This window comes from Ornithodoros turicata, chromosome 6, assembly GCF_037126465.1.
Source record: "Ornithodoros turicata isolate Travis chromosome 6, ASM3712646v1, whole genome shotgun sequence".
NCBI lineage: Eukaryota > Metazoa > Arthropoda > Arachnida > Ixodida > Argasidae > Ornithodoros > Ornithodoros turicata.
In genome coordinates this window covers 73,770,702-73,798,151 of record NC_088206.1, presented here as the reverse complement: position 1 = coordinate 73,798,151, position 27,450 = coordinate 73,770,702, and the positions used below count along the sequence as shown (strand labels likewise).

General features: G+C 46.5%; 2 protein-coding genes across 6 annotated transcripts in view; one reads left to right on the top strand and one right to left on the bottom strand.

The window, feature by feature from the left end:
- LOC135397370 (tau-tubulin kinase 1-like) overlaps nucleotides 1-27,450 on the top strand; it is a 70,057-nt gene that overhangs the window by 10,333 nt on the left and 32,274 nt on the right. Inside the window, exon 1 of one of the 3 annotated variants that reach the window (XM_064628926.1) lies at nucleotides 25,321-25,605. The exons of 1 other annotated variant lie outside the window; for it this stretch is intronic. In XM_064628926.1, coding sequence (XP_064484996.1) covers nucleotides 25,598-25,605 — 8 coding nt within the window. In that variant the 5' untranslated portion in view covers nucleotides 25,321-25,597. Of the gene's footprint in view, nucleotides 1-25,320; nucleotides 25,606-27,450 lie in introns of those variants that run through there. One more of the 3 variants, XM_064628927.1, reaches the window with a different exon arrangement.
- LOC135397369 (sarcospan-like) lies at nucleotides 412-17,993 on the bottom strand. Of its 3 annotated transcripts, none has more exons than XM_064628924.1 (5): nucleotides 17,803-17,993; nucleotides 8,258-8,549; nucleotides 5,692-5,784; nucleotides 2,922-3,113; nucleotides 412-2,822 (listed from the first exon to the last, which is right to left on the bottom strand). In XM_064628924.1, the coding sequence occupies exons 2-5, from the start codon at nucleotides 8,396-8,398 to the stop codon at nucleotides 2,634-2,636; spliced, it is 615 nt and encodes a 204-aa protein (XP_064484994.1). In that variant the 5' UTR covers nucleotides 8,399-8,549; nucleotides 17,803-17,993; the 3' UTR covers nucleotides 412-2,633. The 3 variants fall into 3 exon arrangements, with proteins under 3 accessions (XP_064484994.1, XP_064484993.1, XP_064484995.1); XM_064628923.1 differs by lacking the exon at nucleotides 17,803-17,993 and adding an exon at nucleotides 8,714-9,031; XM_064628925.1 differs by lacking the exons at nucleotides 5,692-5,784; nucleotides 17,803-17,993 and adding an exon at nucleotides 8,714-9,031.

Here is a 27,450-nt window from a genome sequence, read left to right as displayed (position 1 = left end):
ATTATGAGAGAAACTGATTTTTTTCTGATGATTTTCATCTTTCATTGTTGAAATTATCCCTTTCGCTGCGTTGATATCCTTCTCCATTTTGTATAACACAATAAATATTAATCATTTTGTGCGCAGGAAACGTTCTTCCAAGTCAGCGTGACATATTCCGGAGGATTGCATTCTACAACATACTGTTTCTATGCTCGACTATTATAATGTAGTATAGCAGTTGTCCTCGTGTTGTTGGTTCCCATAATTTTCTTGTTTGTAAATAACGATTACCATTGTTATTAGACATTACATAGATAAATCCTTTGGTGGTGTGCATGTGCCAGCACATTCCATTCCATTCCATATAATATTCCATTCCATAATAAGCAGGAAGAAAAGAAAAGAAAAAAACATCAATGAAGTACAACATCCGCAGAACAACAAAATATCTGTATTTCGTACCCGGGAAAGATGTACATGATAAGATCATGAAACATATCAAAGTTAGGTGATAAAATTAAGCCTCATGTGTAACAACGGGTCGTTTAAGTTTGTTTCTGTGGGAAAAAAAAAAAAAAAACCGCGGCCACACAATTGGTTCCGACGCCCGAAGTTTCATAGGGCAGGCGAGTTGACAGATATATCCTTCCTTCCACTTTCGGCACTTTCCTATTCTCCCCTACCAACGTCCTCGCCGTCCTCAAACTCCAGGAAAGGCTACCGTCGATGACCTTCAGTTCATTGTGAATTATAGGTCCCGATTCAATAGAATTGTTCGGAAAGCACACGTACTGCCACACTGCCAATGTTTAACGCAGCTTACAGCGAGTTGGACCGAAAAATTGAAAACCATATGTATCTGCGTTCTTTCCTCTCACCACGCTGAAGGTCGTTAGCGTCTCTGCGTCGCCATGGCAACTTGGGTTGCCAGAGCATCAACTATGATCCGCCAAGCATAGACGCAGAGCGATCTGCTGTACAGGCATGATTGTGTGGGACCGTACAACTGCACTCACACGGTGACAGGTGTTTTTTGCACCGCGAGGCAGCTGTGTCTATGAGCGGAAAGCAGGCGGGACTCGAGGGTGCTCGTTGGCGGTAGTCAAGGTCGTGCTGGGAGGTGGTGAGTTGGAATCCTACCACCGGCAGTGCTGTCTCAAGCTTTTTCCCAAGACTTTCCAGACGAACGTAGGCAGTCTGTCCAATGAAGTCGGCCCGGGACGCATACTCCTTCCTGCTGTCCTCATAGCCACGATAACGCGGAATAAACAACGTAATAGAAATGGTCGGTTCCACTGAGAATCATCACCCTTTGCCCTTTATTAAGGCTTCCAAGAGATCCACACCAAATTGCAGTTTCCATCCTTCCTGATAGGCGCTTATCATTCCTTCTTAGATTGATAAGTGAGACCCAAGCAGCACAATGTACTGAAAGTCGAATGCAATAGGAGTGGCCGGTATGTCTCTTATCATTGTTCTTTAGTTTCTCGAGTCTGTTCAAGGCCTTCCACCTACTCGTCCACCCCTACTGCACTCGACTTTCAGTACATTGTGCTGCTTGGGGAGTATGTTTGCGTGTCAATCGACTGTGATAAATAAAAGAAACTGCAGGATGGCATTGGAATTGCGCAATAATTAAACGCTATCAGCGATGTAATCAATTATGATTGAGATAACTGCATCCATATGGCTGGAAGATGTATAAATACCCGCCTTCGATTGGGTCTCCCGAAATATGTTCTTTCTGAGTTGGACATTATCTCTCACTGTCTGTTCTGTACGAGATAAAGCGTCTCCCATTAGGGGGGAAAAGTCACGAGTGCCTATTTTACGCATCGCACTGTACGAGGCGCATCGTTAATAAGACACATAAGATAAGATAGGGACACTTTGTGATGGCAGTTTTGAGGACGAAATGCACTAGCGAGCGTTGAAGGGAGAGTTCCTGTAGAAGAACAATGGAAGCAAACAATAAAGTGGACACGTCCATTTCATCGAGGCGTCCTTGTTTCAAAATGTTCACTCGCTTGATTGATTCACGTACTCGTGCCAAGTTCTTAGAACTCTAACCGTGTATCTAACGTATTCATTAATTAAGATACTACCTTGGCGCAACTGACGTGTTGGCGTGGAAAAGTTTATTTACAGCGGCTACCCTCTTCTTTGGCACAAATCAAGGATAGATCCTCTCTGGATCGGAATTCACGTTGGTCCCATGCTTGGTCACCCAAATGCCCCTACAAAGTCACTAATGCTAACTATAGTCCAGACCAATGGCGCGTTAGCTCCATTTCGGACACATGAACCGGAGACATCGCGCCCGTCAAAAGATTTCGCTTCGAGACTTTCAATATCGGACAACAACGAGAGCGCTTATATAAATAAGAAATTTATCGGGGATCGTCGACAGACCCTCGGAGTAGATAGAGTAGTGGACGCCTTGGATTGACTAGAGTTTTCGCAAAATACCTCTATAGTGCCTATACTATGCTGCTTCCCCGCTAGAACTTGGGACAAAACAAGGTCTTGGTTCCCGCGGGTGACGATTGGGTACGTCTCGCTTTCTTGACTTCCGTTCCGGAACACATGCACACCTAGCGGTGGTCACGACAAAAAGAAGGAAACTGCCGCTGTATGTGTCCTTGAGCTGTTCAAGTTGAATGCTGCTGAGTAGAGTATTGCTCCAACACTTGCGGAATGGATTTCACTTGCGCTACTCCCGAGTAAAAGTAGACATAACGACTGCTCCACAGGATGGCCAGGTACCAAAGACAAGAGATACCGGCGACGACTGATACTGCTGCTGTAGTGTAGAAGAGTCCCTTGATTGAACCGCCAACCTGAAAAGACAACAATGACCTTTGACCGCGACACGAACAAAGTGGAGAGACGCAACATCGATTGCTTTCTGGAATATCCCGCGAAAACTAAACGCGTACCTGTAGGCAAGTGACATTCGAGTATCTGTACAGCTGAGAATGGCTGGGTAGCGTGCAGAAACATTGATGGCCCCGGAGATCGTAGCGACATTCGCTGTAGCGGTCAATGTAGAGCAATACGTGCAGAACTAGGAAGGCAGCGGCCACCATGCACAGGACCATGCTCAGGCTGCTCAGCACAAAGCTCACCACCTGCGTTTAGAAAAAAAAACATATTTTCATATCGGACAGGACGTTTATATTGTCCATTTCGTGTATGTTTCACGAAAAATATTCCCACATGTCTGAGTTACTGTGGAGCAGGGTTGCAGAGTTGCCACACCGGGGTTGGAATGATTCCGGAATCATTCCAGATTTATCGGAGCCCGGAATGGAATGGGAATGGGAATGGAATTAGGCATTTTTTCGCAGGCAGAATGGAATTGGAATGTAATGGTCTGTGTGCCACATGGTCAAGGCCTATGGTTTGGTTTGGTTTTAAGAAAAAATAAAATGGAGATTTTGGCTTCACTAGTGTGAGGCCCGCAACCCCACATCACTTGCACCAGTTACTTGATTAGAAAACTCCTGTAATGATGATGCCAATGAAGAGGAGGAGGGCGAGTTGCATGAATTGATAAGAAAAGAAAAAATGGAGAAATAGGCACTCATTACGAGAGCCGGCTACTCCAGATCACTTAGGAAAACACGCTATCTACGAGGGGCGTTCTAGTCAAACCGGGACTTTTCATTTTTCGCAAAAGTTAAGTGAACTTACAGGCGAGAAATTAGTTTTATTTTTCGACGTAATCTCCAGCTGGCACTAATGCACACGTCCCAGCATTTCACGAGGGCTTGGATGCCAGCAGCGTAGAAATCCTTACCGACGCGTAGCAGCCATGATCGGACCGCATTCTTCACCTCGTCGTCGCGGCTCAAGTGGCGGCTCCCAAGGAACGCCTTCAGTGGCCCGAAGAGATGGAAATCGCTGGGGGCGAGGTCTGGACTGTAAGGGGGATGTGGCAGCAACTCCCAGCCAAGTTCCTGTAAGGTGCGTGTCGTGAGATGTGCGGTATGCGGGCGTGCATTGTCCTGTAGGAGGAGGACTCCTTTGGTGATGAGTCCCGGCCGCTTTTGCTTCAGCACTTTATGCACATCCCTGAGAACCTGGCAGTAATATGCACTATTGATATCGAGACATGTTATCCGTCGGTCCTTGAGGATCAGGCGCTCCACAAGTTGGATGTTCTCAGGAACTCTGACGTACACTGGGCTCTGAGCCGCCCCCGCCGGGATCACCCAGCACTGATGTATGGCCGTCTCGGAACCGTTTGCACCACTCAAACGCTTTGCTGCGGCTAAGTGTATCGTGGCCGTACTGAGCCTCAAGTTTTCTGTGAATTTCAGATGACTGTACGCCTTCATTCACGAGAAACTTGATGACGCTGTTCGATGTGCGCGCCATCTTGTCCAGCACGTGTCTTCTGTTTTGAACGCGGAGGCCTGTCGCGTGTGAAAACGACGAAAAAGAAGTGGCGCGAGCCATTTGTACACCCAGGAGACAGAAAGTCCCGGTTTGACTTGAACACCCCTCGTACAATAAAACCAATGAGTGACAAAGACTCTCAGTCAGTCACTCACACACACTGTCAGTCACACTGTATCCACCAAGTTGGAGTCTGCGCAAAATCGCACAAACACCTGCATGGCGTGAAACTGATGGTCGGGTGTCCAGCCGAGCTAAGGAAGCTTGTAGAGAGTGTCTGATACCGTGGACAGGATAATAAGATATGTTCAACAGTCCCACAATTGGGTGAATCCGCCTTTCCAAGCTTGTGAAGAAGACGTCGGCTGTAGGGCACGTTGAGGCGGAGGGGAAACGATGTCGGGAAAGTAGAGGCATGCTCCGGGTCAACGCGGTGTAGCAGCCACTGTAGAAATAAGCTTGTCTCCTCTATAGCACTGCTGGGCTAGCTAGTACGGTTACCGGTCCTAATTCTTTTATTGGTGGAATTAAAGGAATGGAATGGGAGTTGACCATACCTTTTCATTCCCAGGAATTGAAAGGAATGGAGATCCCATTCCGCAACCCTGAAGTGGACAGTATAGTTGTCAATTCTTGGCGATGGCAAGAATGATCCGAGTAGATATAGACGGGCTGCAACGTTTACTCCCTCGTTATTGCTCCGCCATGCCATCCATATTGTGTTTTCAATAGAACCTTCTCACATATTTATTGTGTGGCGAGGCCCCACTCAGGGATCTTGGGAGGGGTGAGTGACGCCTGTATACCTGCTACTTTTGGGACATTTTTAGCCTTTCAGCAGGCATTAGGAAGATCATCGGCCCCGGTCCATGATGATCTTTAAAAGGTTTCTGTCTGGGCTGTGTCTAAATCAAATCTCAAACGGAAGTCAATCAGTGTATCTTCTATCTCCATTACAGAACGCCAGCTGATACAATACGCCGCGTCATTGTGCACGAGAAAGTAAATTGTCCGATTGTTTTACCTGTCTACTCCTCGCATATGCTAACCTCATCTAGGACATTAGGAATTGCCACAAAAATGGCCTTACATCCCCCGTTTTCATCAACTCAAGGGAGAGAACGTTGTCATTAGGGATGATGGTTGGCTAGGAGCGTGCTATGCGGTGAAGGTCTGTATAGGACAGCTGGTTGTTGCAAAAATGTCGTCTCGTAAAGGTACAACCATCGGAAGCAGACGTTGCCGAGAAATGCTTTGACTAGCATCGTCTGTAAATAAATAAATGGAGTATTTGTGCGGAGATACCTTGAGCACGAAGATGGGCTTCCTGTTTGGCGTCGTCTTGTAGTGCTTGGCGCTGTACACTGTCATCACTCCCACAATACCCGCAGTTATCAGCTGAAAAGAAAGGCTTACTTAGCCAACACGACAGATATCCGTGTATTCACGCGAGCGACATTCCCCCAGAAGATGCGAAAAGCTTCATAGCTTTCTCCTGCTACACAGCCACAAGACGTTCCGTAGCAGACAACAGGAAAACAAGCTGACGGTGTCGTCTGCCAAGTGTCGTCTGCTAAATGCGCACTTCGCCACCGTGTGAAAGCTCAACATAACACGGGATGGAACTTGGGCTCTGGTAGCAGTGTTTTCCCTTTTTCTTCCACCAGAATATTCCGTGAGGATGTCGCTTGTGTGAATACACGATTAGAGAAGCAATTTTTGCCCCTCGCCACGAATGAGCACGAATGACGTCCTTCTATGCCCCCTCGATTTGTTGAAAACGGGAGGCCTTTTTATAACGCGTACGCGGTTACGCCAATTGTCACAAAAAGGCGTACGCCCCGCACGAGTGATAACGGTATCATTCTATGCAGTCAAGTTGTCGTTTTAGAGTGTGAGGGTGAAGCATGGGTAGAATTCCGAGGAAGTGAGATTCTATTTCCCTGTTGTTCGGAACGAGAAAAAATTGCTTTCCCGACGGAGGACGCTCAAGGACTCCATACGCGAAATTTCAGTCCTGTTCACGATCTGCTGAGCCTCCTCAAGTTTCGATGACGCAACGAGCGAGTGACGTAATCATAAGCCCACAAATTGCAATGGTGTCGTGTTCTGGAGAGACACTCGTCTCCTAGCAGCGACGCCGGCGTCCGGAGAAGATGACGTGGGGGAGAAGTCATGTGAGGCTGATCGAAAGAGGGGAAAATGGGAGAGATGTCTTCTCCCTCCTTTGTGTTTTCTCCAAGGTTCGAGCGGTCGGATGATATGTCACGTCGGGCTCCGCTAACGGAGTGCAAAAAGTGAGCCCCCGGAAGATGGGGCAACGACGTTGCCAGATGAGAGCCGGGCGCTCCGTTGGAGCATAACATGACGTCACAGTTCGCAAAAATAAAAATTAATTTTCTCTAGCTTTCGCGTCACGCAGAGCCAAAATATTTTGCAGGAGAGAGAAATACGTGATGACGATGATATGGGGATGACTTCCGCTCGTTGGGCAGAATGCTACCCCATTGCTATTGGGGTAAAATGAGAGGATGGTGATGAGGGTGATGCTGACGAATGCAGGAATGTCGAATGAGACAATAAGATTTCCGTAACATAACTTTGGTAGGCTTCTGAAGACACGAGATTTAGTTGGTAGTGCAGCGACATTTGCACAGCGGAAGCCTGTACTTGGGAGCCGTCACTTTTTCTACAGGGTACACCTTTCATCTTTGGCACCGTACGTGTCAAATCTCTTCGCTCTTCCTCGAAACGGACGGTAGCAAGAGGAGATCCCGTAAAAGACTCATTCAGGCCTATATGATGTGCATATGATGATGAAGAATGGGAAGCCTTCTACAGATACGGTGTCGCACTTTTCTGTCCAGGATATAGGACACACCTAATCAGGAAAGCACCATTTTTCGGCTGCGCAGGAAAGTTATGACGAAAGGAACAGCAAGCGTAAATGGTGCAACATATTTTAACATTGGCTCGTATACGGCGCACAGACGTAAACAGCAGGAAGGAGTATGCGTCCTGGGCCGACTTGACCACATAACACGCTGAAGGCCATTGTACAGGGTGACATCATTCTTGATGTGTGAAAAGCCTTTTTGTAGCAATTTGGATATATGACGATGTGTTGACCTAGGTGGTAACTATACAAGTTAACACCTTTTCACACCCTTTTTCTGAGAGTGCAGCACGACCTTGGCTACCACCAATGAGCAGGACATGTGCGGCAAAAAGCGCCGACCGCACGGTCTTTGTCCATTTTGGTGGTCAACAGAGACTGCGTCGATTCCTTCCATCTATGCGCCGCCACAGTTGACGCTAACACGGAGTAAAAGATAACCGTCTCCAGATAGCGTCATGAAGGCTGCTGGGTGGCAAGCACTCTTTCTCACCCCTCGGGCCGCTCGACCGTGCGCCGCGATAACGTAATGAAACCTCATTGAGTTTCAGTTGGCTGGGTTCACCTACAACGACAATTGTCTACGGTACGTATTAGTGTCTATCGAAAGCCTAAAGACGGCTTCGATAACGGGCCATTTCCGAGTAAGCGTATGCGCAGACGCCATTAGTTGGGGAATCATCGTCCACGTCTGATGCCTTTGTACTCGTAATGACTTTCACTCTTCTTGCAAGTCACTGGGTTCGTATGAGCGCCGCCATGATTACGCGACATTCAGCCACTAGGAGCGACGTCAATATAGAAACCAACTATGATCACGCCAAAGTGTGGATGAATTTTGAGGGTGCTGAGCCGTAGCCTCCTATATACTACGAGTCTATGGCTCAGCACACAGAGGCGTGTCTTAGCCCACCAAGTTGTGGGCTGAAACCGCAACCCTGACATTCACCGAGAGCCACTGTGACGACAACTCACCGGTCCCGCTGCCCAAACAGGCCAGTCTCTGGTTGTGAGCGACGGCAGTTTGAGCATGAGATGAACGCATAGAGCCGTCAATCCCAGACCCGTGGCGAGCTGGGCAACCGTCAGAGCCAACGCTATTCCGGGGCATCGCATGCTGGATTTCCTTCGGAACTCCACTTTGTTCGCTCAAAGCACCGCGCAGCATTTGTACGAAACCGTCGAAGCCATGCCTTGCAGTAAGCACTTTCCTCGTTCAGGCACTTTCAAGGCAGAGTGATGACGACAGCTCTGGGACTCGTGGTTGCTGGAAATAAAAATAAGAAAGCTCGAAACCCCAGCTTTGTGGAGTCTCGGAGTGGTATTCATTCAGCAACTGTATTGTCTTCACCTATGTTCACCGCGCGGTACAGCTCTAAACCAAGGCGTTACCACACCCCCGGAACACGACAGACACGACGCACCACTCACCTGTCGCACCTCTGTTTAGCACCATCCCAGACTACAGACTCATAGAAAGACGAAAACAAGTGGAACTCGGACCTGAAAACCGCAAGTCGCCGTCGACCGCATGTTGCGCAACTCCACCTTTCCGAGGTTCACGTTTTTTGGGGGGAAATTTTTCTAGGGATTCGAAACAGATGGCACGATGCAGACGACAGAAAAGAAGACGCGACTGTAACAGAAGGTGGTTTAGTTACAGCGATGTTAGGTAGTCTCGATGGCATTGGACGAACAGCATGCAGGTCCGATATTTGCGGCATTCGAGAACTAGGCCACTGAGGCGGAGGAGAGGCTATTTTTGAGGCGCGGTCGATTGCGCACCGGCGCCATCTCTCGAAAAATGCTCGAATTCGAACATGCTTGATGAGGCTACTTTATGTGTGACGCAGATCGATCGATTTTTTGCATTAAGAGATGTAGCAGATGGCCTCTGGCAAAATGAGTTTGCCGTGGTAGAGTACAACTGCAAAGACCATTGCGATGGGATTGTGGCAGTGTATTATCCAGACGCCCCTCCCCCCAAATCTGGAATAGACCCCCCAAGATATTGTGAGATTGCGGAATATTTCGTGGAAAGCACGTAAATACACTGGGTTGTGGGACGGGACGTTGCCACGAATGATATCGCTTGTCATTCGAAGAAAGAGGGGGAGCGTACTCCTTTTTGTGATGATTGACACAAAAAGGCGTCTCTCTTGGAATCAGAAGCATTCGTGACAGCGTGCTATGCGGTCAAGTTGTGTTTTTAGAGTGTACCGGCTTAGTAAGATACGTTGCTTTACATTCTCCTCAAAGGCCCTCAAACGTTCCAATATATACATCCAATGCAACACATGCCGGGCCCAATACGTGGGTCAGACAAAAACTTCTTTCCGAATTAGATTCAACAATCACCGATCGGATGTTACCAAGAAACCTAATCTTCCAGTCTCACGCCATTTCAAACAACCAGAACATTCAATCAACGAAGCTTTAGTTTTTATTCTCCAGTCCAACTTTATCTCCGACCGCTCCCGGTAACAACGGGAATCTTACCTAATTTACAAATTCCGATCGGCCATTAACGAGGACCCTGGCATGCTGTAGATAAGACCCTGTTGCCTTTTCCCGTTTCAGCCAGATCAAAATCCCCACCCAGTGTTGTACGTAGCGCCGTTACTAGTAGCGGCGCTACCGTATCCGTTACTTTTTTCGGTAGCGGAGTAGAGATCGCGCTACTTTTTTAAACTGGTAACGAAAGAAGTACTTCCGCTACAAATTTGCGGTAGCGCAATCTTTGAGCGCTACCGCTACTTTCCGAGCTGGGGTTCGCGACAACACGACTTCGACCTATCATCAAACCTCCAGTCTGCCTGCCTTCGATCAAGCTGCCCGATATCACAACTCATTCTGGGGAGAGCGGGCAAAATAGCCGAAAGGAGGGCACAGAGGCCGTTATCTTACAAAGAGGATGTGTCCTCCACGTGTTCCCTATTTGGGATGAACCTTCTTGAAGATTTGGTGCATTGTCGGAGTTGTCTGCAAACTGACGTCACTCCATTCTGGAGCCGCCCTCGCTAGCTATGAGTCATGACATTCCACGTGACATTGCACCACGTACGCTTAGGTGCTTGACAGTTGCCATTTCTTGTCCGCTGCAATGGAGGGACCATGGCCTGCTACAGTACAAAACAGTAGCGTGGTGTTCAGATGTCTACTATGCGCCTCGGTGGGAAAGCTTTATCTGTGCGTCAAGGAAGTCAACGTTCAATTTGAAAAAGCACACCATGGTATGTTTACCAACTTCTCGTTCCGGGCAATCCGAGTTCTTTTTGTGACAAAGCTGTTGAGCCTTTTATCGGTAGACTTGCTTTGTGCTTTATTTGCTTTAGAGGAAGAGAAAAAGATATGCAGGATACCGAGTAGGCTTTAGTAAATCTGTAAAAAAAAAAAAAAACGGTTTTCAAAATTTTAGCCTTCAGGCAACCTACGTGTAACCTCCATTGGACGTCGATTTATTATTTTGAGATATTGTTTCATTTTATTATTTATTATTTTAAGACGTTTGAGGTACGTCATCAACGATACTGTTTCTTTCTTTCCTAAAAAGTAGCGCACGAAGTATCGCGTTACTATTTACGGGTAACGGTAGCGGTATTCCGCTACTTTTAGGTACGTGTAACGCTATCGGGATTTCGTTACTTTTTGCTCAGGTAGCGCGTATCAGTATTGCGCTACCTTTTTCGGGTAGCGGGTACAACACTGCCACTGACCCACAAGGACGATGACCCCACTCCTGGACCTGACACAAAAGCGCTCTGGAATTTCCCCCAACTGACCACGTCATTCTCAAGCCCCTTATCAGCCTCGTGGCCACATTTAGCTCTTTTGTCCCGAAGAAGGCGGAGCTTCCGCCGTAACGTAGACATCCTCCCTAACTTTTATAATTTTTACGTTTTAATAAACCCCTTTTTTGTTACTTCCCCTACTTTCGTCTTCTGTCTCCCATTTATTTCAACTATATATATATATATATATATTATATACTCATGGAACGATGCGACAGCACCGGAGGACACGTGTTTCGCCGTGTTTGCGGCTCGACAGCTCTAGCTGCGCATGGTTCGGAATTGGCTAACCAGGGGTCACTCAGCGAGCGATATACACCTGGGAGGGTGAATGAGCACTCCTCAATGCCACAGTGTAAGCCAGTGAATTATAATGAGGGGGAAAGAAAGCCATCAAAGAAACAAGTAAATGACACCAGACGTGTTTCAAATTCAAAATTACAGATTAAGATGGCTGAGTATCCATGAGTATCTGTTTCTCTGCGTGCAGCCATAGAAGCCATCTTAATCTGTAATTTTGAATTTCAAACACGTCTAGTGTCATTTACTTGTTTCTGTGATGGCTTTTCCCCCCTCATTATATATATATATATATATTGTTCGTTTTTACGATTCTTACGAGGCATTTAGGATGAAATCGTCAAAACGGCTTCAAGCTGATGAACATTCATGCTCGAAAAATCTCGATCTTGAAGAGCCAAAGAAGGGACACACCCCTACCCCCTCATCACTCCGAGTGTATTGTTACAACTTTATTTTTAATATGATTAACGGGAGTTTCATCGCCAGGTGTGATACTCTACCCCATTGCTGATGGTGATGTGGGGAATGAACCCCTTCACAATAAGTCCTATGGTGTCCAAAAATGTCAGAAGAGCTTTCAGGGCACAGCGTCGGTGAGATCAAGCAATTTTTAGAGAGGGAGGAGGGGCGAGAGTCCGGTTCGGGAAGGTTGGTAGTGTGGGAAATGAAGAAGATTGAGCTCTAGGTCTTCTAGAGCACCGCAGTGGCAGCACCTGGGAGAGTTAACTTGTATCAGTACTGGGATCAGTGTGTTTTGAATGCAGAAATAGGTCAATTCTGAGAAGTCCAGAAAAATCGCCAATTCACGCTTTCGTGCATTCTAATTACGTAGAGGTGTATTAATCAGGGTGTCGAACCAGCTCCGGTTCAGCTCTGGAGTGAATAAAATAAAAAACACCGTTTCATAACAGGTTCCGCCTGTGATGTCAGCACACCTATGATGTCCGTGCGTACCGATAATGTTTTTCGGTGCTGCCATAAAGTTGAAAATAAACAGCTTCTTAGCTATTATGCGCTACAAATAAGATATTCTGTGGAATCACTCGGGGGTTCACAATCATTTTATTATCGCCGTTCACAATAAAAGGAATTCTGAAAGATACAATAAGAAGAGAAGTGAAGTTTTTAAGACATATTTAAGAAACGTCACGCAAAAATAGCGAGGATGATGCGATCGCAACCTCAATGTACCCCTTCTGCAGAAGCTATAGACGCATAAACATTGGACATTGTTTCCGCAAAGTATCCTTTGTGGCGTGCTCACCCATCCCATGATGACATTTACGTTCCTGTCATTCTCACCATTAAATATTTCCTCAAACGTCCAATCATCGCGGTTTGAGGAAACAAATCGGAGGCTCAAGAAGAGTTTCTTTGGCGCACAAATCATCCGTTGCGATACGATACGTCCCTCTTATTTGATGTGGCTTATGATCGACGTCTACGTGACCATCTGTTATCTCATCTCATCCTGGTTGCAGTCATGACGCTGCCGACATAAGCCCAACAACGGCTAAGCCGTCTCCACTATGCTCGAGGACGCATCCAGAAAATAAAACTTCTTCTCCTCCGTAAGTACCCAACGGGAGCTATTTCCGTTTTCCGTCGCGTCCGATTGGGGAAATACGAAAATTACGAAATTCGAGGTAAACAACGAGTCGAGGCTTCAGTTGAGATTCGACGTTACGTGGCGCTCCCAGCAGTGCGACTAAAAATTGCCTTCGATAAACACGGCTCGTGTCTGTTCACACCTGCAAGGTTTGGTCATGCAGCCTCGTTGCGTGCCTTTGATAAACGACTGTCTTGGAAACTTCTCCTCCGTTGAGCCAAGTATATCCATCTTGAAGCTCTCAGATAAACTAAGACGTCCTTCGTGGGTGACCATTTGGCGCATCCACCTCAGCAGAACCCGCGGAGATGTCAGCTCTGGGGTTGGCCGTGAACTTCTTGAGTGAGATAAAGGAAAGGGGGAAAGGTGAGACAGGCCAAGGCCGACTTGCTATTCCCAAAAGAGAAAAAAGAAGTGCGCAGGAGGGCTCGGGTGACTGCCGGACAAGTCCCAGCAGTGTCGCCAGGGAAAGTTCCCTGTGGCCTAGGGAAGTGAGATTTGTGGCGAGAACGGCTCCGAGGCCGGCGTACCTAGTGCAGTGCAACGGAAGATGGCATATGTCGGCGACTGCAGCACAGCAGGAACTGGCGTAAAACTCTCGTGGAAACTTGCGCAGTAAACATCCAAGTTGTGGCTGTACGATCCACCAGCTTGCCTGCATGCGTCCATGCAGGGGGGCAAAGCGTGCAGCCCCTCTCCCACCAACTCTTTTCCTGGAGGGGATACGGACCTTTCGGTACACGGACCTCTCGGTACACGGACCTCTCGGTACACGGACCTCTCGGTACACGGACCTTTCGGTACACGGACCTTTCGGTACACGGACCTTTCGGTACACGGACCTTTCGGTACACGGACGTTTCGGTACACGGACCTTTCGGTACACGGCCATACCGCTGGAATATCGTCTTCGGCTTATTGGTTATGACAACGTGTTTTGTTCTCAATACAGATTTTTTATTTAAAATGTATGAGCTACAGACGTCCTGTTTTCACTTCTAACATCTCTGGGACGGCAGATATTCTTTGCCAGCTATTGTCACCCAAACGGCATATCTGGGACTCTTATAGATTTTTAATAAAAAATCTGTATAAGAAAAGACACCCTGTGTAAGGAAAGGCATTGCAAGGTTTTGCACGTACGAAAACATCAGTTCGTTGTCCGTTGCGTTGTTCACTGTGAATTAAAATTACCATGACCTTTCTTTCTTTTTTCTTTTTTTAACGGCTTTCAACGAAAATACGTTTGCTGAAAAGTCCGGCAGCCTCTTCATTTCCTTTTTGACGACCTGCATTAACAACGGGCATCTGGGATGTCTTCTGTGAAAGAGAGTAGGACAAAATAAGCTAGATAAAAATGCCCGCCTGCTATACCGGGGGCACTTTTTTCTGGGAACGTTTTCTCCGGGTTCATTCTTTCCTACGCCCTTCTGGTTGCCACCCGTAAGGCACTGCAGAAAGGATACTTTGCGATCATTGCAGCATGCAGATACAGGCAATTTTAGGGGAACATCTACACTCCCGTCACCACATTTACTACCATTCTTGAGCCCTTATGTGTGTCCTGCAGAGGGAAACCCATCAAAAGGCCAAAACACGAAAGGCCAAAACATTAAAACGGCCAACGGACGAAGGGCCGAAAAATCAAAACACCGACCTATCTGAAGGCATAAGGACATTGTTCAATTTTTTCGCACAAGATTTCAACATAATGTCCGTCCAAGCGCGTGTAAACGGTAAACACTCTTTTTGAACTAACCATATAAAGAAAATTTAACCTAACCTTAGCCTCGAATTTTGACTTTCGGTTTGTTCGGGGATTCGATTTTTCGGCCTTATGGCTGCCACTCCCTGCAGAGGCAATGCCTGGAAATTATACTTTTCGCGGCGACCATCTAAAGACATGTATCGTGCGTGGGATGCTTCAAGTATTTCCCTTGGATGACATACTGAAACAACGCATTGCATGATTAATGCATAGTCTAGCTACTCGCAATTTTAGGTACTCGAAAAAAAAAAAAAACAGTCACCGTTTTATGACTAAGAAGCCGAAGACCACCTTCCAGCGGTGTGGTCGTGTACCGAAATGTCCGTGTACCGAAATGTCCTGTACCGAAAAGTCCTACACTCTTAAAAATGAACTTCACCGCATAGCACGCTCCTAGCCAACCATAATCTCAAATGATATCGTAATCTGCCCTGATTCGTTGAAAACGGGAGGCGTACGCCTTTTTTGTGACAATTATGAACAGCATAAGTGTCACAAAAAGGCGTACGCCTCCCGTTTTCAACAAATCAGGGCAGATTACAATATCATTTAAGATTATGGTTGGCTAGGAGCGTGCTATGAGGTGAAGCTCATTTTTAAGAGTGTAGACCCTTCCTGGAGACGGACACTGTCATCTGAGAAAAATCATGACGACCTATGACTAAAGAGCGCTCAATTTTCGCGAGTGACCTCCAGGGGGTGGATGCCCCCCTCTCGGTCATTTTCAATTTCAAACTGGTCGTAAAGTAAGGTCTCGTGAGCGCCCACACGGAACATGCAATAGGGCTGCCCTATTTTTAGGACCAGAAACGGATTTGTTTGGGTGAGACGCCTGTCTGGCTTTTTGGACGACTGCGATTGTGTATGTTCTTAGGCACCCTGAGGCTCGTGTTGTGTGTTTCAGCCTCAGTACGGTTGCTTTCCACTTTCTCATCGGGCTTTATTCCAAATCCCTGCGTCAGTGTAATTGAATTGCCTCCAAAAGGCGATCCAACTTTTCACAAAACGCTCGTGTGATGTGGACCCCTTGGCGGACAGCCAAGAGAACATAGGAAGAGCTCCTTTTGATGTTCATCCGTGACGGAAATGGAGTCTTTTGTCTCATGTCAGATGGCAGGGATGTCTCCTACTTGCAAAGTTTTGTTTCCATGGAAAGACACTCACGAGCAATTCAAGCCACGACGTGGAAACAATTTTTCACCGATATACCGGATATAATTCAGAAACGGCTATCCAACTTCCTTTTTTTAGTAAACATCCTCGAGACATGGCGCCAAGAGCTGAGCATTTGTAATTGAATAAAAATGGTGGCTTTAAAATTTTAATTCGAACGGCACCTCTCCCGATTGAGCGAAAGCCCCGACTGGTACAGCTTGCTGCAGTGTCAACTTAAACGCGCAATGAATGTGTTGAGTGTGAGTGCGTGTCCTCGTGTTTTGACCGGCAATCAGAGGGTGTGTGTTCGAATCCCACTGCTGGCGCCTTTTCTTCGTGTTGTCCTTCCACGTTTAATTGTCTCATTCACTACAAAGTTAAACGCAGCTTCGCCCTGCGGAGCAAGAGCGGAGTGGGGCGAAAGGTTTGGATTATCCCACTCATGTTTTCAGGGGTGTCCGTCACTATAGTGAGGCGCTCTGAAGAGCTCCCCGCGTACGGTTCAGAGCCCAGCACCCCTGTATACGCTACTGGGAAAATCCAAACCTCCGCTAGGGTGTCTCACTTCGCACGGGCGAAGCCGCGTTTAACCCAGACCCTGGGTTGGGCGGTTTCTTTGTTGAAGGGGAGAGAGGGAAATCCAATGTCTCTTGGATCCCAGCAAGATGTACTTGCGATGTTGTTGGGTAGGTGAGACAAATACATCGGGAGCGAGAAGGACTACCGAACCGTCTATCTGCGTCTGTTCCTTATCTAAGTTATATCTTCCGCCATCCCGTGTGTGGCGGATGAACACACGATGGACGCAACTGCTTATGCGCAATAGGACTGAATTAACCCTGTCACACGGGCAGTCTTCAAGGACCATTGAAACCAATGACCATTGAAAATGCACGTGGCGCCACCAAGCGTGCAACGCGTCAACATCTCCAAGATCACTGGATCCAATGTTTCCTGACAGGTTGACGCATTACACGCTAGGTGGTGCTACCTGCATTTTCAATGGTCATTGACCTCATTGGCCCTTGGAGACTGCCCGTTTGACAAGGGTATAAGTCGCCCTGGGCGGAAAGGGAATATGGTTCTAGGATAACATTTGGAAATGCAGTAATCTTCACAAACCTGTTTTTAGACCGGCTTTGGGAGAAAATGGGGGGGGGGGAAGTAGCCGAAGCTCATTGGCTGCACGTAGACCATGTGTTTACAAGTCCAGCACTGTGCTGATGTAGCGACGTCATGAGGGTGTCGTGGGAGAGCTCTCGTTTCAGGGGCAAAATGCCGACTGAAGATGAAATAGAATATCATATAATATCATGTAAATAGAGTAACGGGCAGTAACACAAAAGGACTTTTAATGTGTCCCAGCCTCCTCAGAACATCAATTGCCATCATGCTATATTCAACCTGGAGTGAGGTAAGCGAGAAGAAACTAATAAATACTAAGGTAAGGGTAACTATCCCTCTAAAAACAGAACTTCACCGCATAGCAAAGCTGTGCCTCAACCATTGCCGCGAATGATAGGGTTATCGCTTCTGATTCGAAAATAGAGGGGGGCATACGCCTTTTTCTGTCAATTTCGATATACGAAAATTGCCACAAAAAGGCGTACGGCCACCTCTCCCTTCGAATCATATGCGATAACCCTATCATTCTTAGCAATGGTTGGAGCACAGCGTACTATGCGGTGAAGTTGAGTTTTTAGAGTGTGTTCACATTCTTTCCTACAGTTTGCGAGACAACACCTTGCGAAAAACACCTGTTTTGAGCGACTCAAGGTGTAAAATGATTTACGGAAAGTGACGATACCGAGACCGACTCGTCCGCGACACTAACGAATACCGGAATGCTTTACTCTGCCTGACAAAGGGACTTGAAAGAAAGCGGGTCACTCACATTCACACGAAGAGTTCGGACACGCATCTGTCCCAGTTGGATCGTGGCCCGACGGTTCCGGTGACCTGTTTATACGCTCCTACTTTCATTTGAAGAGGTGTCGGCCAATTAAGCAAAAGGGGTGAGGCACTAATGGAAGCGTCCAGAAAGAAGAGGGAATCTACTTTTAGCGCTGGAAGGTTAGAGGCGTTCGTCTTACCTTCGTTCTATCTCAGATTGGACGCGTTTATAGTGAACCGTATCCAAAGCCCAGACGCGCGTCCTTTCATATCCAATCCAATCCAACGGTAATAACTAGAGCGCGAATAAACTCCCGATATACGCGCCCAACTATGCACCGAAAATCTTGGCAATACGCAGTAAAAATCCTCAATATATTCAATGTTTTCCATCGTTCTTGGTTCGAAAGCCACGCTCCAAATGCCCTTTATTCGCCCCCGATAACGTGGTAAAATAAAGCCGCCTTCGTTCTGCAGCATGCAACAAAGAATACTTGTTGCCCCACATATACAGGGTGGTCCAGCACATCAAACCATGATAGACGTTCATAGTGAATAACGTAGGCAACGGAGAAACTCGCTTTTTTTTTTTTTTTTTCTGCCAGGAACATGTGCCACATATTGGTAACAGTTTTTTGGAAATTTCATCTCAGTTGAAATTTCCCGAGTGAAGCGAACGTTTTCTTTGTGGAAATGGGTTCCTCGTGGTCATGCTCAGGCTTGTTTCGTCATAGCTTTGCGTTCGGTACTGCTTCGTGGCGATTAAAATGTCCTCGTAACGGTAACGTGGTTGTCGTATATGTACCACTTTCCTCCGTATAACGCGCCCCCCTAAAAACGTTCCATGTATAATGCGCACCGCAATGTTGCTACAAGTTTCTGTACTGCCACCGCCTTTTTTTCCCCTGCACTCTTAAAAACGAACTTCACCGCATAGCACGCTCTTAGCAAACCATCATCTCGAATGATATCGTTATCTGCCTTGATTTGATGGAAACGGGAGGCGTACGCCTTTTTTGTGACACTTACGCTGGTCATAATTGTCACAGAAAAGGCGTACGCCTCCCGTTTTCAACAAATCAGGTCAGATAACGATATCATCCGAGATGATGGTTGGCTAGGAGGGTGCTACGAGGTGAAGTTGATTTTTAAGAGTGTGCTCTCACATGGATGCTGGTGACAAACGTCTTATCACAAGAAAGGAAAACAAACGAAGGCATTTCCTCCTCCGCACATGTCGTGCGCGCTTTTTTGCGACAATAAAGCGGGCAGCACTTTTACAAATAGCTCTTGTTGTGTATGCGGTTATCCGTGGAGGACTTGGTATGTCTAGAAAAAAAGAAGCCTTGGCAAGTTCGATTGAAAAAAATTAATTTCCCTCAATTAAAAATTGCCTTCCTAGATGGTGGCAAAGGTTTCCACACTCTTAAAAATGAACTTGACCGCATAGCACGCTCCTAGCCAACCATCATCTCGAATGATATCGTTATCTGCCCAGATTCGTTGAAAACATGAGGCGTACACCTTTTTTGTGACACTTACGCTGTTTATAATTGTCACAGAGAAGGCGCTCCCGTTTTCAACAAATCAGGTCAGATCACTATATCACTCGAGATAATGGTTGGTTAGGAGCGTGCTATGTGGTCAAGTTTATTTTTAAGAGTGTGTATGTGGGAGTAAAGCACAGTTGCTGTTCTTGAACCAGATTAACGTTGATGAGCAAAGCGTGCTCTCATCCTTCGGAATGAAAGGCATGTGGTGCCTATGTCGTGCCAGGGCTGTATCCTATGGTGTTCTGGAGAAAGAAGCTCATCTCCTCCAATCGGCATCCACGGTCATCCTTCAGGAGGGTTCGAGGGCTTCGTTGTTTTATTAACATTTAATGCCCTTAATGTATACCACGAGACAAAACGACGGTTAATTTGCCATCATGGATAATCGCAAGTATACAAAACAAACAATGACGATGTCCCGAGGTGAACTTATTGACGCACAGTCCTCCTCCAAATATCGTCAGTCTGTTTCCACAACACCAATGCAAAAGAATGTGTGACGTCACATAATGAGTATACTAACATCGGACGGGAACTAAACAAGACCCTTCCCGGGAATAGTCGGCCGTTCTGACAAACACATCGCTAGCTGACGGAGCCAAGGGAAACAATTCTCCCCGCAGTCGTTGGTGACGCCATAGTGACGTGCACACCAGGAGAACCTGTTGTTGTTATGGGAATGACGGACAAGTGGAGGGAACATGGATGAAGCACAAACTGTCCTTAGAACCTTTGGAAAAAGTGAGTGGAGCAACAACACGAGGACAATGATGCCAGGCTCCCGGAAGAGTTCAGTGCACTCTCGAGTGCAACTATTTTGGCCACGTCGAAGGGCGTCAGAGATTCCAACCGAAGGAACATGCAGAGCGGACATTTCTTCGTTTACCGAACGCAAGGGGGAGTCTAGTTCCGTGTGCACAACCACGAATGACTCTGATCCCAAGAGAGATTTTATTGTACGATATTTGTAAGATTTTTGTGTCAATTTGGATGGACGTATAATACGTCCATCCAAATTGACACAGAAATTTATAAGTGTACGTCCCCCTTTCGAATCAAAAGCGATATCAGTCGTGGTTGGCGCGTGCTATGCGGGGAAATTATCTATTTAGAAAGTGGGCTGACGCGAGATAACGCTAGGAGGGCGGACGTTACGCAATAATACAGATCATTACGGTCGGTGAATACAAGAATGTTGCATATATGGCATTTGTATTGCACTCTTGTGCGTAGTACAGGGGTGGAAGTGCTGCGCCATTTGCGCCATTCTGCGCCCCGCTGCTTTTCATGCGCAAACTTGAGCCGCAACATCAAAGCTGCGCCAAACTACCCCCGAGGTCCGTACCACTCTAGTAACACTGCCAAAAGGGAGCCACGAGCATCCATATCCAAATCCGCCCCACGATCAACCCGTCCACAAAGCTCTCTTCATATCCAACAAAATCCAAAGTCAGCCAATCCGAGACAATTTAGTTTATTTTCATGTCGGTTAGGCCGCCGGTCAGGCTCGTTAGGCTTATCTCTGATGGGGTGCGCGGCAGCGGCACTTCCCCTTTTGCGGTTCTTGTTGCCTTTGTCGTCTTTTATGTGGTGCCGGCACACTGTGCAACGCTGAGCAAAAGTAACGATAGGCAAAAGTCACTCCTGACTTGTTTTTTTCTTCTTGTTTTTTGTCAGAATCACGTTACGAGGGCCCATGTACATTTCAGAAAAAAAACACGAAATTCAACGATGATATCTTCAAAATGATAGACTAAAATGGTGACCTCACTTCGTTGTGCTGCTAGCCTAGTGTAAAATAAACCGATGCTTACTGCACTTTATGCAGCGTGGGCATATCGTGCACGCTGGTGGTTCGCCTGTCACGCGTCATGCAGCACCAGAGAAACACGCGGACAAAGCAAAGAATCACAGACACAGAGAGTGGCGTTCTTCAAGTGCCGAAGCAAGGATTTAAACACTTTTGAGGCCAGAGCTAACGTACAGGAAAGTCACTATTTTCGTACTTTAGGTGATTGCGAACTCCGCCCCTTACACATGGGGAGACGTCGCAACGGAGATTTTCCCGACCATGTTTCCCCCATTCAGTGCGGAAGGAAGAACCTTTCGTACGTTGTTTCCCAAACTACTACAAATCATAGAAAGAGCGCCTGTAACGAGAAGAAACAGAACGGAGGACGCGGACTGCTGAGGCTGCCCAAAATGTCCATTCAATGTCCAGTCACTGGTCAGCCAAGGTGGCAAGTCAAAGGACATGGTGAAGGTAGAGAGCACAAGCGTTCTTCTGAAGGACACAAACGCAAAATTTCCAGAGTTTCTCCAGCGCATTCAAGAGATTGAGAGTAACCCGCGGAACAAGAAAAGGAGGGGATCAGACGAACGTTATACTCTCAGGGCTGCACGAGGAACATCAAACTATGGATAACTGTACCAACGTAAGCACTGCACATGGCACTCCTCAGGCAACACTGAAAGTACAACGTTCGTCTGATTGTGTATTGTGACTGCATTCAGGCAGTGCTGAAAGTTTCATTCTGTACTAGTTTCCACCAGGTGTCAACTAATCAAGCCAGCTGGTCAAAAAAATATGTACTAGTTTTCACCAGTGTGTGTGTACGTTTTAAATAGTCATGCAGACTAGTCAACGAAATATGTGTTAGTTTTCACGACTGTGTACGTTTTAACTAGTCATGCTAGCTAGTCTATAACATTTTGTACACTGATATTTTTATGTTTACATTAAGGAAATGGTTAGCTTCTCATGGTTCATGGTGTATCTGGCAGTATATGACAATGTGCGGATCTTCAATCTTCAAGGAACCAATCTGCGTACCAGACGTTTCTGCTCCAAATTCCGGAATATGTGCTCCAAAATGTCATTTTTCCTGCTCCATATCTGCTCCAGAAGCAGATTTTTGCTGCTCCAATTGTAGCTCCAAAAGTCCTGACACCACTTCCACCCCTGGTAGTAGCAACCGAAGAGCAACCATCATCTCGGTTATCTGCCCTGATTTGTTGAAAACGGGAAGCGTACGCCTCTTTGTGACAATTATGAACAGCATAAGTGTCACAAAAAAGGCGAACGCCTCCCGTTTTGAACAAGTCAGGGCAGATGACGATATCATTCGAGATGATGGTTGGCCATGGGCGTGCTATGTGGTGAAGTTCATTTCAGACATATGTCGGCCCCTTAGAAGTCGGCCCAGCACTCACATTCCCCAGGGCGTCAGTCGTGATGTTGCCCACAGCTGTGAGGAAGACAACGGCGAGCCCCACCATCATCATTTCTAAGAGCATTCGTGGAAACCGTGGGCGTGCAATGCACCGCACCATCCCGACATGACACTGTTCTCTCCCCTGCTTTCCACACATCAGGATAACGGTATCATACGCAATGATTTGCCTTCCATGTGCTTCAAGAGTCCACTCGTGAAGCACGCTGAAGGCCATATCACTCTTGATTTGTGGAAAGCGCGGGGCGTACGCCTTTTTGTGAAAATTAACATTTCTGCATAAATGTCACAAAAAGGCCCCCCGTTTTTAACAAATCAGGGCGACGTCATTTGGGATGATGGTTGGCTATAGGAGCGTGCTATGTGGTCTTGTCTCCAGTCTGGCATCAAAGAGCCGCCCACTCAAAGAGCCGAGCCAAAACTTTCTTCAACACCTGAGTGTGCGTGTCGCAAGCAATGTCTATTTTTAAGTCCCTGTAACAACTCTCTCGGAGTGTTGTCACCGTGTGTCACCTTCAAAGAACAAGACCCCCAGGGGGATTTCACTTGGTCAAAATGATAGTGTCTTTTATTTTTCATTCCGTGTTAGTACCACGAGCGGAAGGAGTTGATGCGTCCTGGGCCAACTTGAGCCAGGCTAAACAGCGCCGCCTGGGACGTCCGTGGTACACACTCTAGAAATACAACTCTTGCCGCATAACACGCTCCTAGCCAAACATCATCCCGAGTGACAATTAACGTACTGTCCCTCGATTGGTTGAAAACGGCTAGGAGCGTGCTATGTTTCCAGCTTTCCTCCGATAATACGTTCCCAGGCACGAGTATATATTTTCCTTCAAAAGTGCATATCTAGCTTTCTTGGCAGATCGGGTTGTTTCCTCGCAGAAAAAAGTCATCCAGTTGTCTCGGAGGTTTGTCCGAAGACCAATCCAATCACCAAAGAGGTCTCTGTCTGTTGCACCGTGCCAGAGATCCATTATTGTAGATGACGGTGTCTTTGATGGGATCAGCCGCTATACCTCGAACGACAACTGTTTCGAGCTGCGCGTTCTTCCAAGAAGTCAGTCGGGATTAACCACAGGGGGGTGCCGGGATCGGGTTGTGCCATAAGCCCGGTGCCATAATGTGTGATGTGTCCTGTGTGTGCCCCCGGCGATTCCGACATTTTACTCTCACTTGGGCGCAGCTCTTGAACTTTTGAATTACATGTTGAGCTCCATTATCATCTCTGTTCTTCACTGGGCATTATCCCTTTGTGTTTTCATCATCTCATCATCTGTTTGAACTTTCTGTATTAAGTGTATTGGGGTAGCCAGTTTGACTTCGTCAAAACTCACATCCCCATTTTTTTCTTTATTCACATCACATCGGGATGTGCCCTATTTCAACTCCCCCGTACTTACTCAATCAATCTATCAATGGACACATTAGCAGTATCTCAACCACTCATAACGTTAAACTGTATATCTCACAAATGTTTGGCATCACCTATTCATCATCTCAAAATACCACAATTTTTCGTGTCTAAACATTCGAGCTCTATAGTCATCGCAGTGGCTTGAACATCTCATTGCGACGTGTTGCTGGCTGTGCACATGTATACCCATCAAGTACACTCTTAAAAATGAACTTCACCGCATAGCACGCTCATAGCCAACCATAATCTCGAATGATATCGTTATCTGTCCTGATTTGTTGAAAACGGGAGGCGTACGCCTTTTTTGTGACAATTATGAACAGCATAAGTGTCACAAAAAGGCGTACGCCTCCCGTTTTCAACAAATCGGGGCAGATATTGATATCATTCCAGATGATGGTTGGCTAGGTGCGTGCTATGCGGTGAAGTTCATTTTTAAGAGTGTATGACAAAGTCATTTCCTCTATGGCTGAGCTGAGGTCGAGGCTTACCTGGAGCCGTTTAAGGTGCAAGCGAAAAATTGCTCCCTTCATATCATTGGTGGTTTTTTGTGAGATATTCCTATATAGGAAGGGTGCTCATAGAACGGCCAAAAAGGGCACGTCGTATTGCTGACCATTGATGAAAAAACGGCATATACGCGCAGGCAAGCTGGTGGATCGAATCCATGATGAGGAAAGGGCTTTCCTCATCCTGGATCGTTGATGACATCACTTGACTGACAACCGCTAAGTGGATGACAGTTTTTGAACCAGCTTGTCTCCACCCTTTCCCTTCTTTCCGCAGAATCGTGTGTTTGGTTTTTGACTAGCGACCACGTACCCAACTTCTTTCGACCCAGTGTTGCTCGCATTCAAAGTAGTTTTGCCGCCATACTTGACGATCAATGCGCAGTTGGTGGCCACTTGGACACAGTGTTGCCCGGAAGTCCAAATTTTAATTTTCTAAAACAACTACGAGTGTAACTGGAACGAAAATTGCGACGGAACAGTACTGAGAGCTCAGGCAACCCCAGAGGCAATCTCGGAAAATCTGTTGACTAAGAATAAATTTTCTCAGATTGCACCTGTGTTGTGGAGAAAGCAACTCTGTGAAAGAACAAGGAATACCCGTATTTATTTTTTCATGCCAGAAAGGACTGCCTCGGAAATGAGACAGAGATAAACCGTACGATTCTTTCCTTTTAGGAATAAACCGAGTTGATGTTCTGTGTTTGTCAACATCTCCAACCTTCAAAGCACATTCCCATTGTCGTATTGATTTCAAGTGGAATAACGTGATTGAAAGAAAGAGACTGTATGGACGTCCTCGAAGGAAAGCCAAGAAGGAAAAGCCTATTCCCTCGGAGATGATCCCCAACAGTAACTATCAGCAAGGAACGACAAGCCCAGCTGTCAAACGTTGCCTGGGATATCCTTGCCCGGCCGGCCTTTCTATTTCCGGAGGCGCCTTCGCTTTGGTACCGGGCGCAAACTCTTGCCATCCTCAGACGGACCGCAAGAGCTCTGCGTGCCATGTATCGACTCAGCTGGATGGGATGTTTTATTACCTGACAACATATGCCGCCAGGGATTTACAACTCCGGATTCCGATATGAAATTGTGAGTAGCTCTCCAGTATCGAATTTCGAGTCTCATTTTCACGCTATATGCCGGAAAACAAACAACAACAACTACATGACACAGGGTGTTTCGTCGTGGCCAGAAGAGCTTTTCTTATACCATAATGATAATGGGTCTCGATGACGGACTTTTATTCTGTATACAGAATGATCATACACAAGCATCTTTCATTTGTTTCACCAAAGGCTAAAATTTGGATTCTTCTAGAATATGGTGTCGTGCAATGTACGCCGAGTGAAGTAGAAAATGTTTACAATACTGGAAATATTCGTCCAAGTGTGCTCGATCGCCAATCGGCGTTAGTGCTGTCAACGAGGTCTCACCTTGCCCACTAAATGCTATTTAGCAAATTCGATCGGTAAACATCAGTTGCGAATTCGGCTCTTATCGGGTGCAATTACGAACAGTCAACATTGGAACGGACGGATTGTGTTTCATACACGTTCCTTCGTGGCTTCTTTTTGTTTTATCTTTGCGTATTTGTGGTGTGTTTTATTTCTTTTTCTTTTTTTGCTGTTGTATCGTTTGTAAGGTGCACTATTAGGGAGATCCTTCGGCCGTTCATGGGCACGTGAAAATAAATAAATAGACGCGCAAAATCGAGATAAAGCGGGCTAGGAAGGTTAAAAAAACGACGTATTTTCTTAGAAAAACGCTTTTACGTGAACTTTATAGCTTTCAAACTATGAACATTTTTTGCGAGCCATAGTCAGCAATAAGGAAACGCGTTGATGGAAACTTAAGGAACGAAAACAGATATAAAAGATCGTTTGCTGTATCATGAAAATTGATGTATGACCAAGCTCGTACGGATTTATTTATTATTTATTAATTTATTATTAACGTGTTCGAAATATCGAAGCGTACGAAGAAGGGATAAAAAAGATGAATGCCTCGTCTTCTAGCTCTTTTTCTCTTCCAATACTTGTATGGGTCTCCACTGAGAAATCCCTCGAGGACTTTTTGAAGCCTTTGGTTTAGCACCATACGATGTGTCAACATCATTGTCAACATGGCGCATTTGAACAACATTAAACAGCTGTGATCTTGTAAAGCAGTGTATATGGAAAGCATTCCCATCAAATATTGCTGCTCGAAGATGAAACTCCCCCTTCATTATCTTAAAAACAAAGTTGTTGTTGTGCCCCAAGCTTTTTCTCTGCGGCGCAATTTCATCGCTGCCGCGACGAGAGGTTCGAATGGTCGAACTGTAGACCCCAGCCCCTCTATTGTGATGTTTGTGAGAGAGAGCCCTCTCATTCGTTGGTCCACTACGAGCATGGCGAGAGCCGTTCCTTGTTGATTGCTATTCCGGGTTTCTGAAAAACAAAGCATATAAGCAGCGCACCAAATAGTATTACGATGGCTAGAGTAATTTTCGTGGCTTCTGCGCAATCCTTCGTTGCACGTCTTCAACATGGGGAGTGGAGTGCCAGTCATGTATGTGATGCTGCGGCGTTCAAAGCCGGAATCAGCTATAAGTGTGTTGCAGTGTGGAGTTGAGGGTTGCGCGTGAATGAGAAATGCGGAGTAACGTCTGCGACTGTCGCTTGCACAAGGTTCCGCCGATTGAGCCAGAAAGACTCGCTTTAATTCAGCGTCAGGATGCAAGCATGATTCAAACGAAAGAGGTGCTGGGCATTTGAGGCTTACGTGTCGCCCCTAAGCCTGATGCGAGTCCTCGAATATGCAGTTGAACGAGAGCGATTATTAATTAATCATCGCCGATCGTCTTTGTCGTACTTGAACGATGGACCAGCAGCAGATATTCCACCGCGGTGTGACGATGCAGTTACCCCACCAGCTCCCGTGGCTGGAAGGTGA

Bases quoted from the DNA above. Each gene is read 5' to 3' on its own strand.
- LOC135397369 (XM_064628924.1), bottom strand. From the start codon at position 8,398: ATGCGATGCCCCGGAATAGCGTTGGCTCTGACGGTTGCCCAGCTCGCC. The intron at 5,785-8,257 runs GTGAGTTGTCGT...CTTTCTTTTCAG, and splicing joins CTGTTTGGGCAGCGGGACCG to CTGATAACTGCGGGTATTGT. The intron at 3,114-5,691 runs GTATCTCCGCAC...TTCTAAACGCAG, and splicing joins AGCCCATCTTCGTGCTCAAG to GTGGTGAGCTTTGTGCTGAG.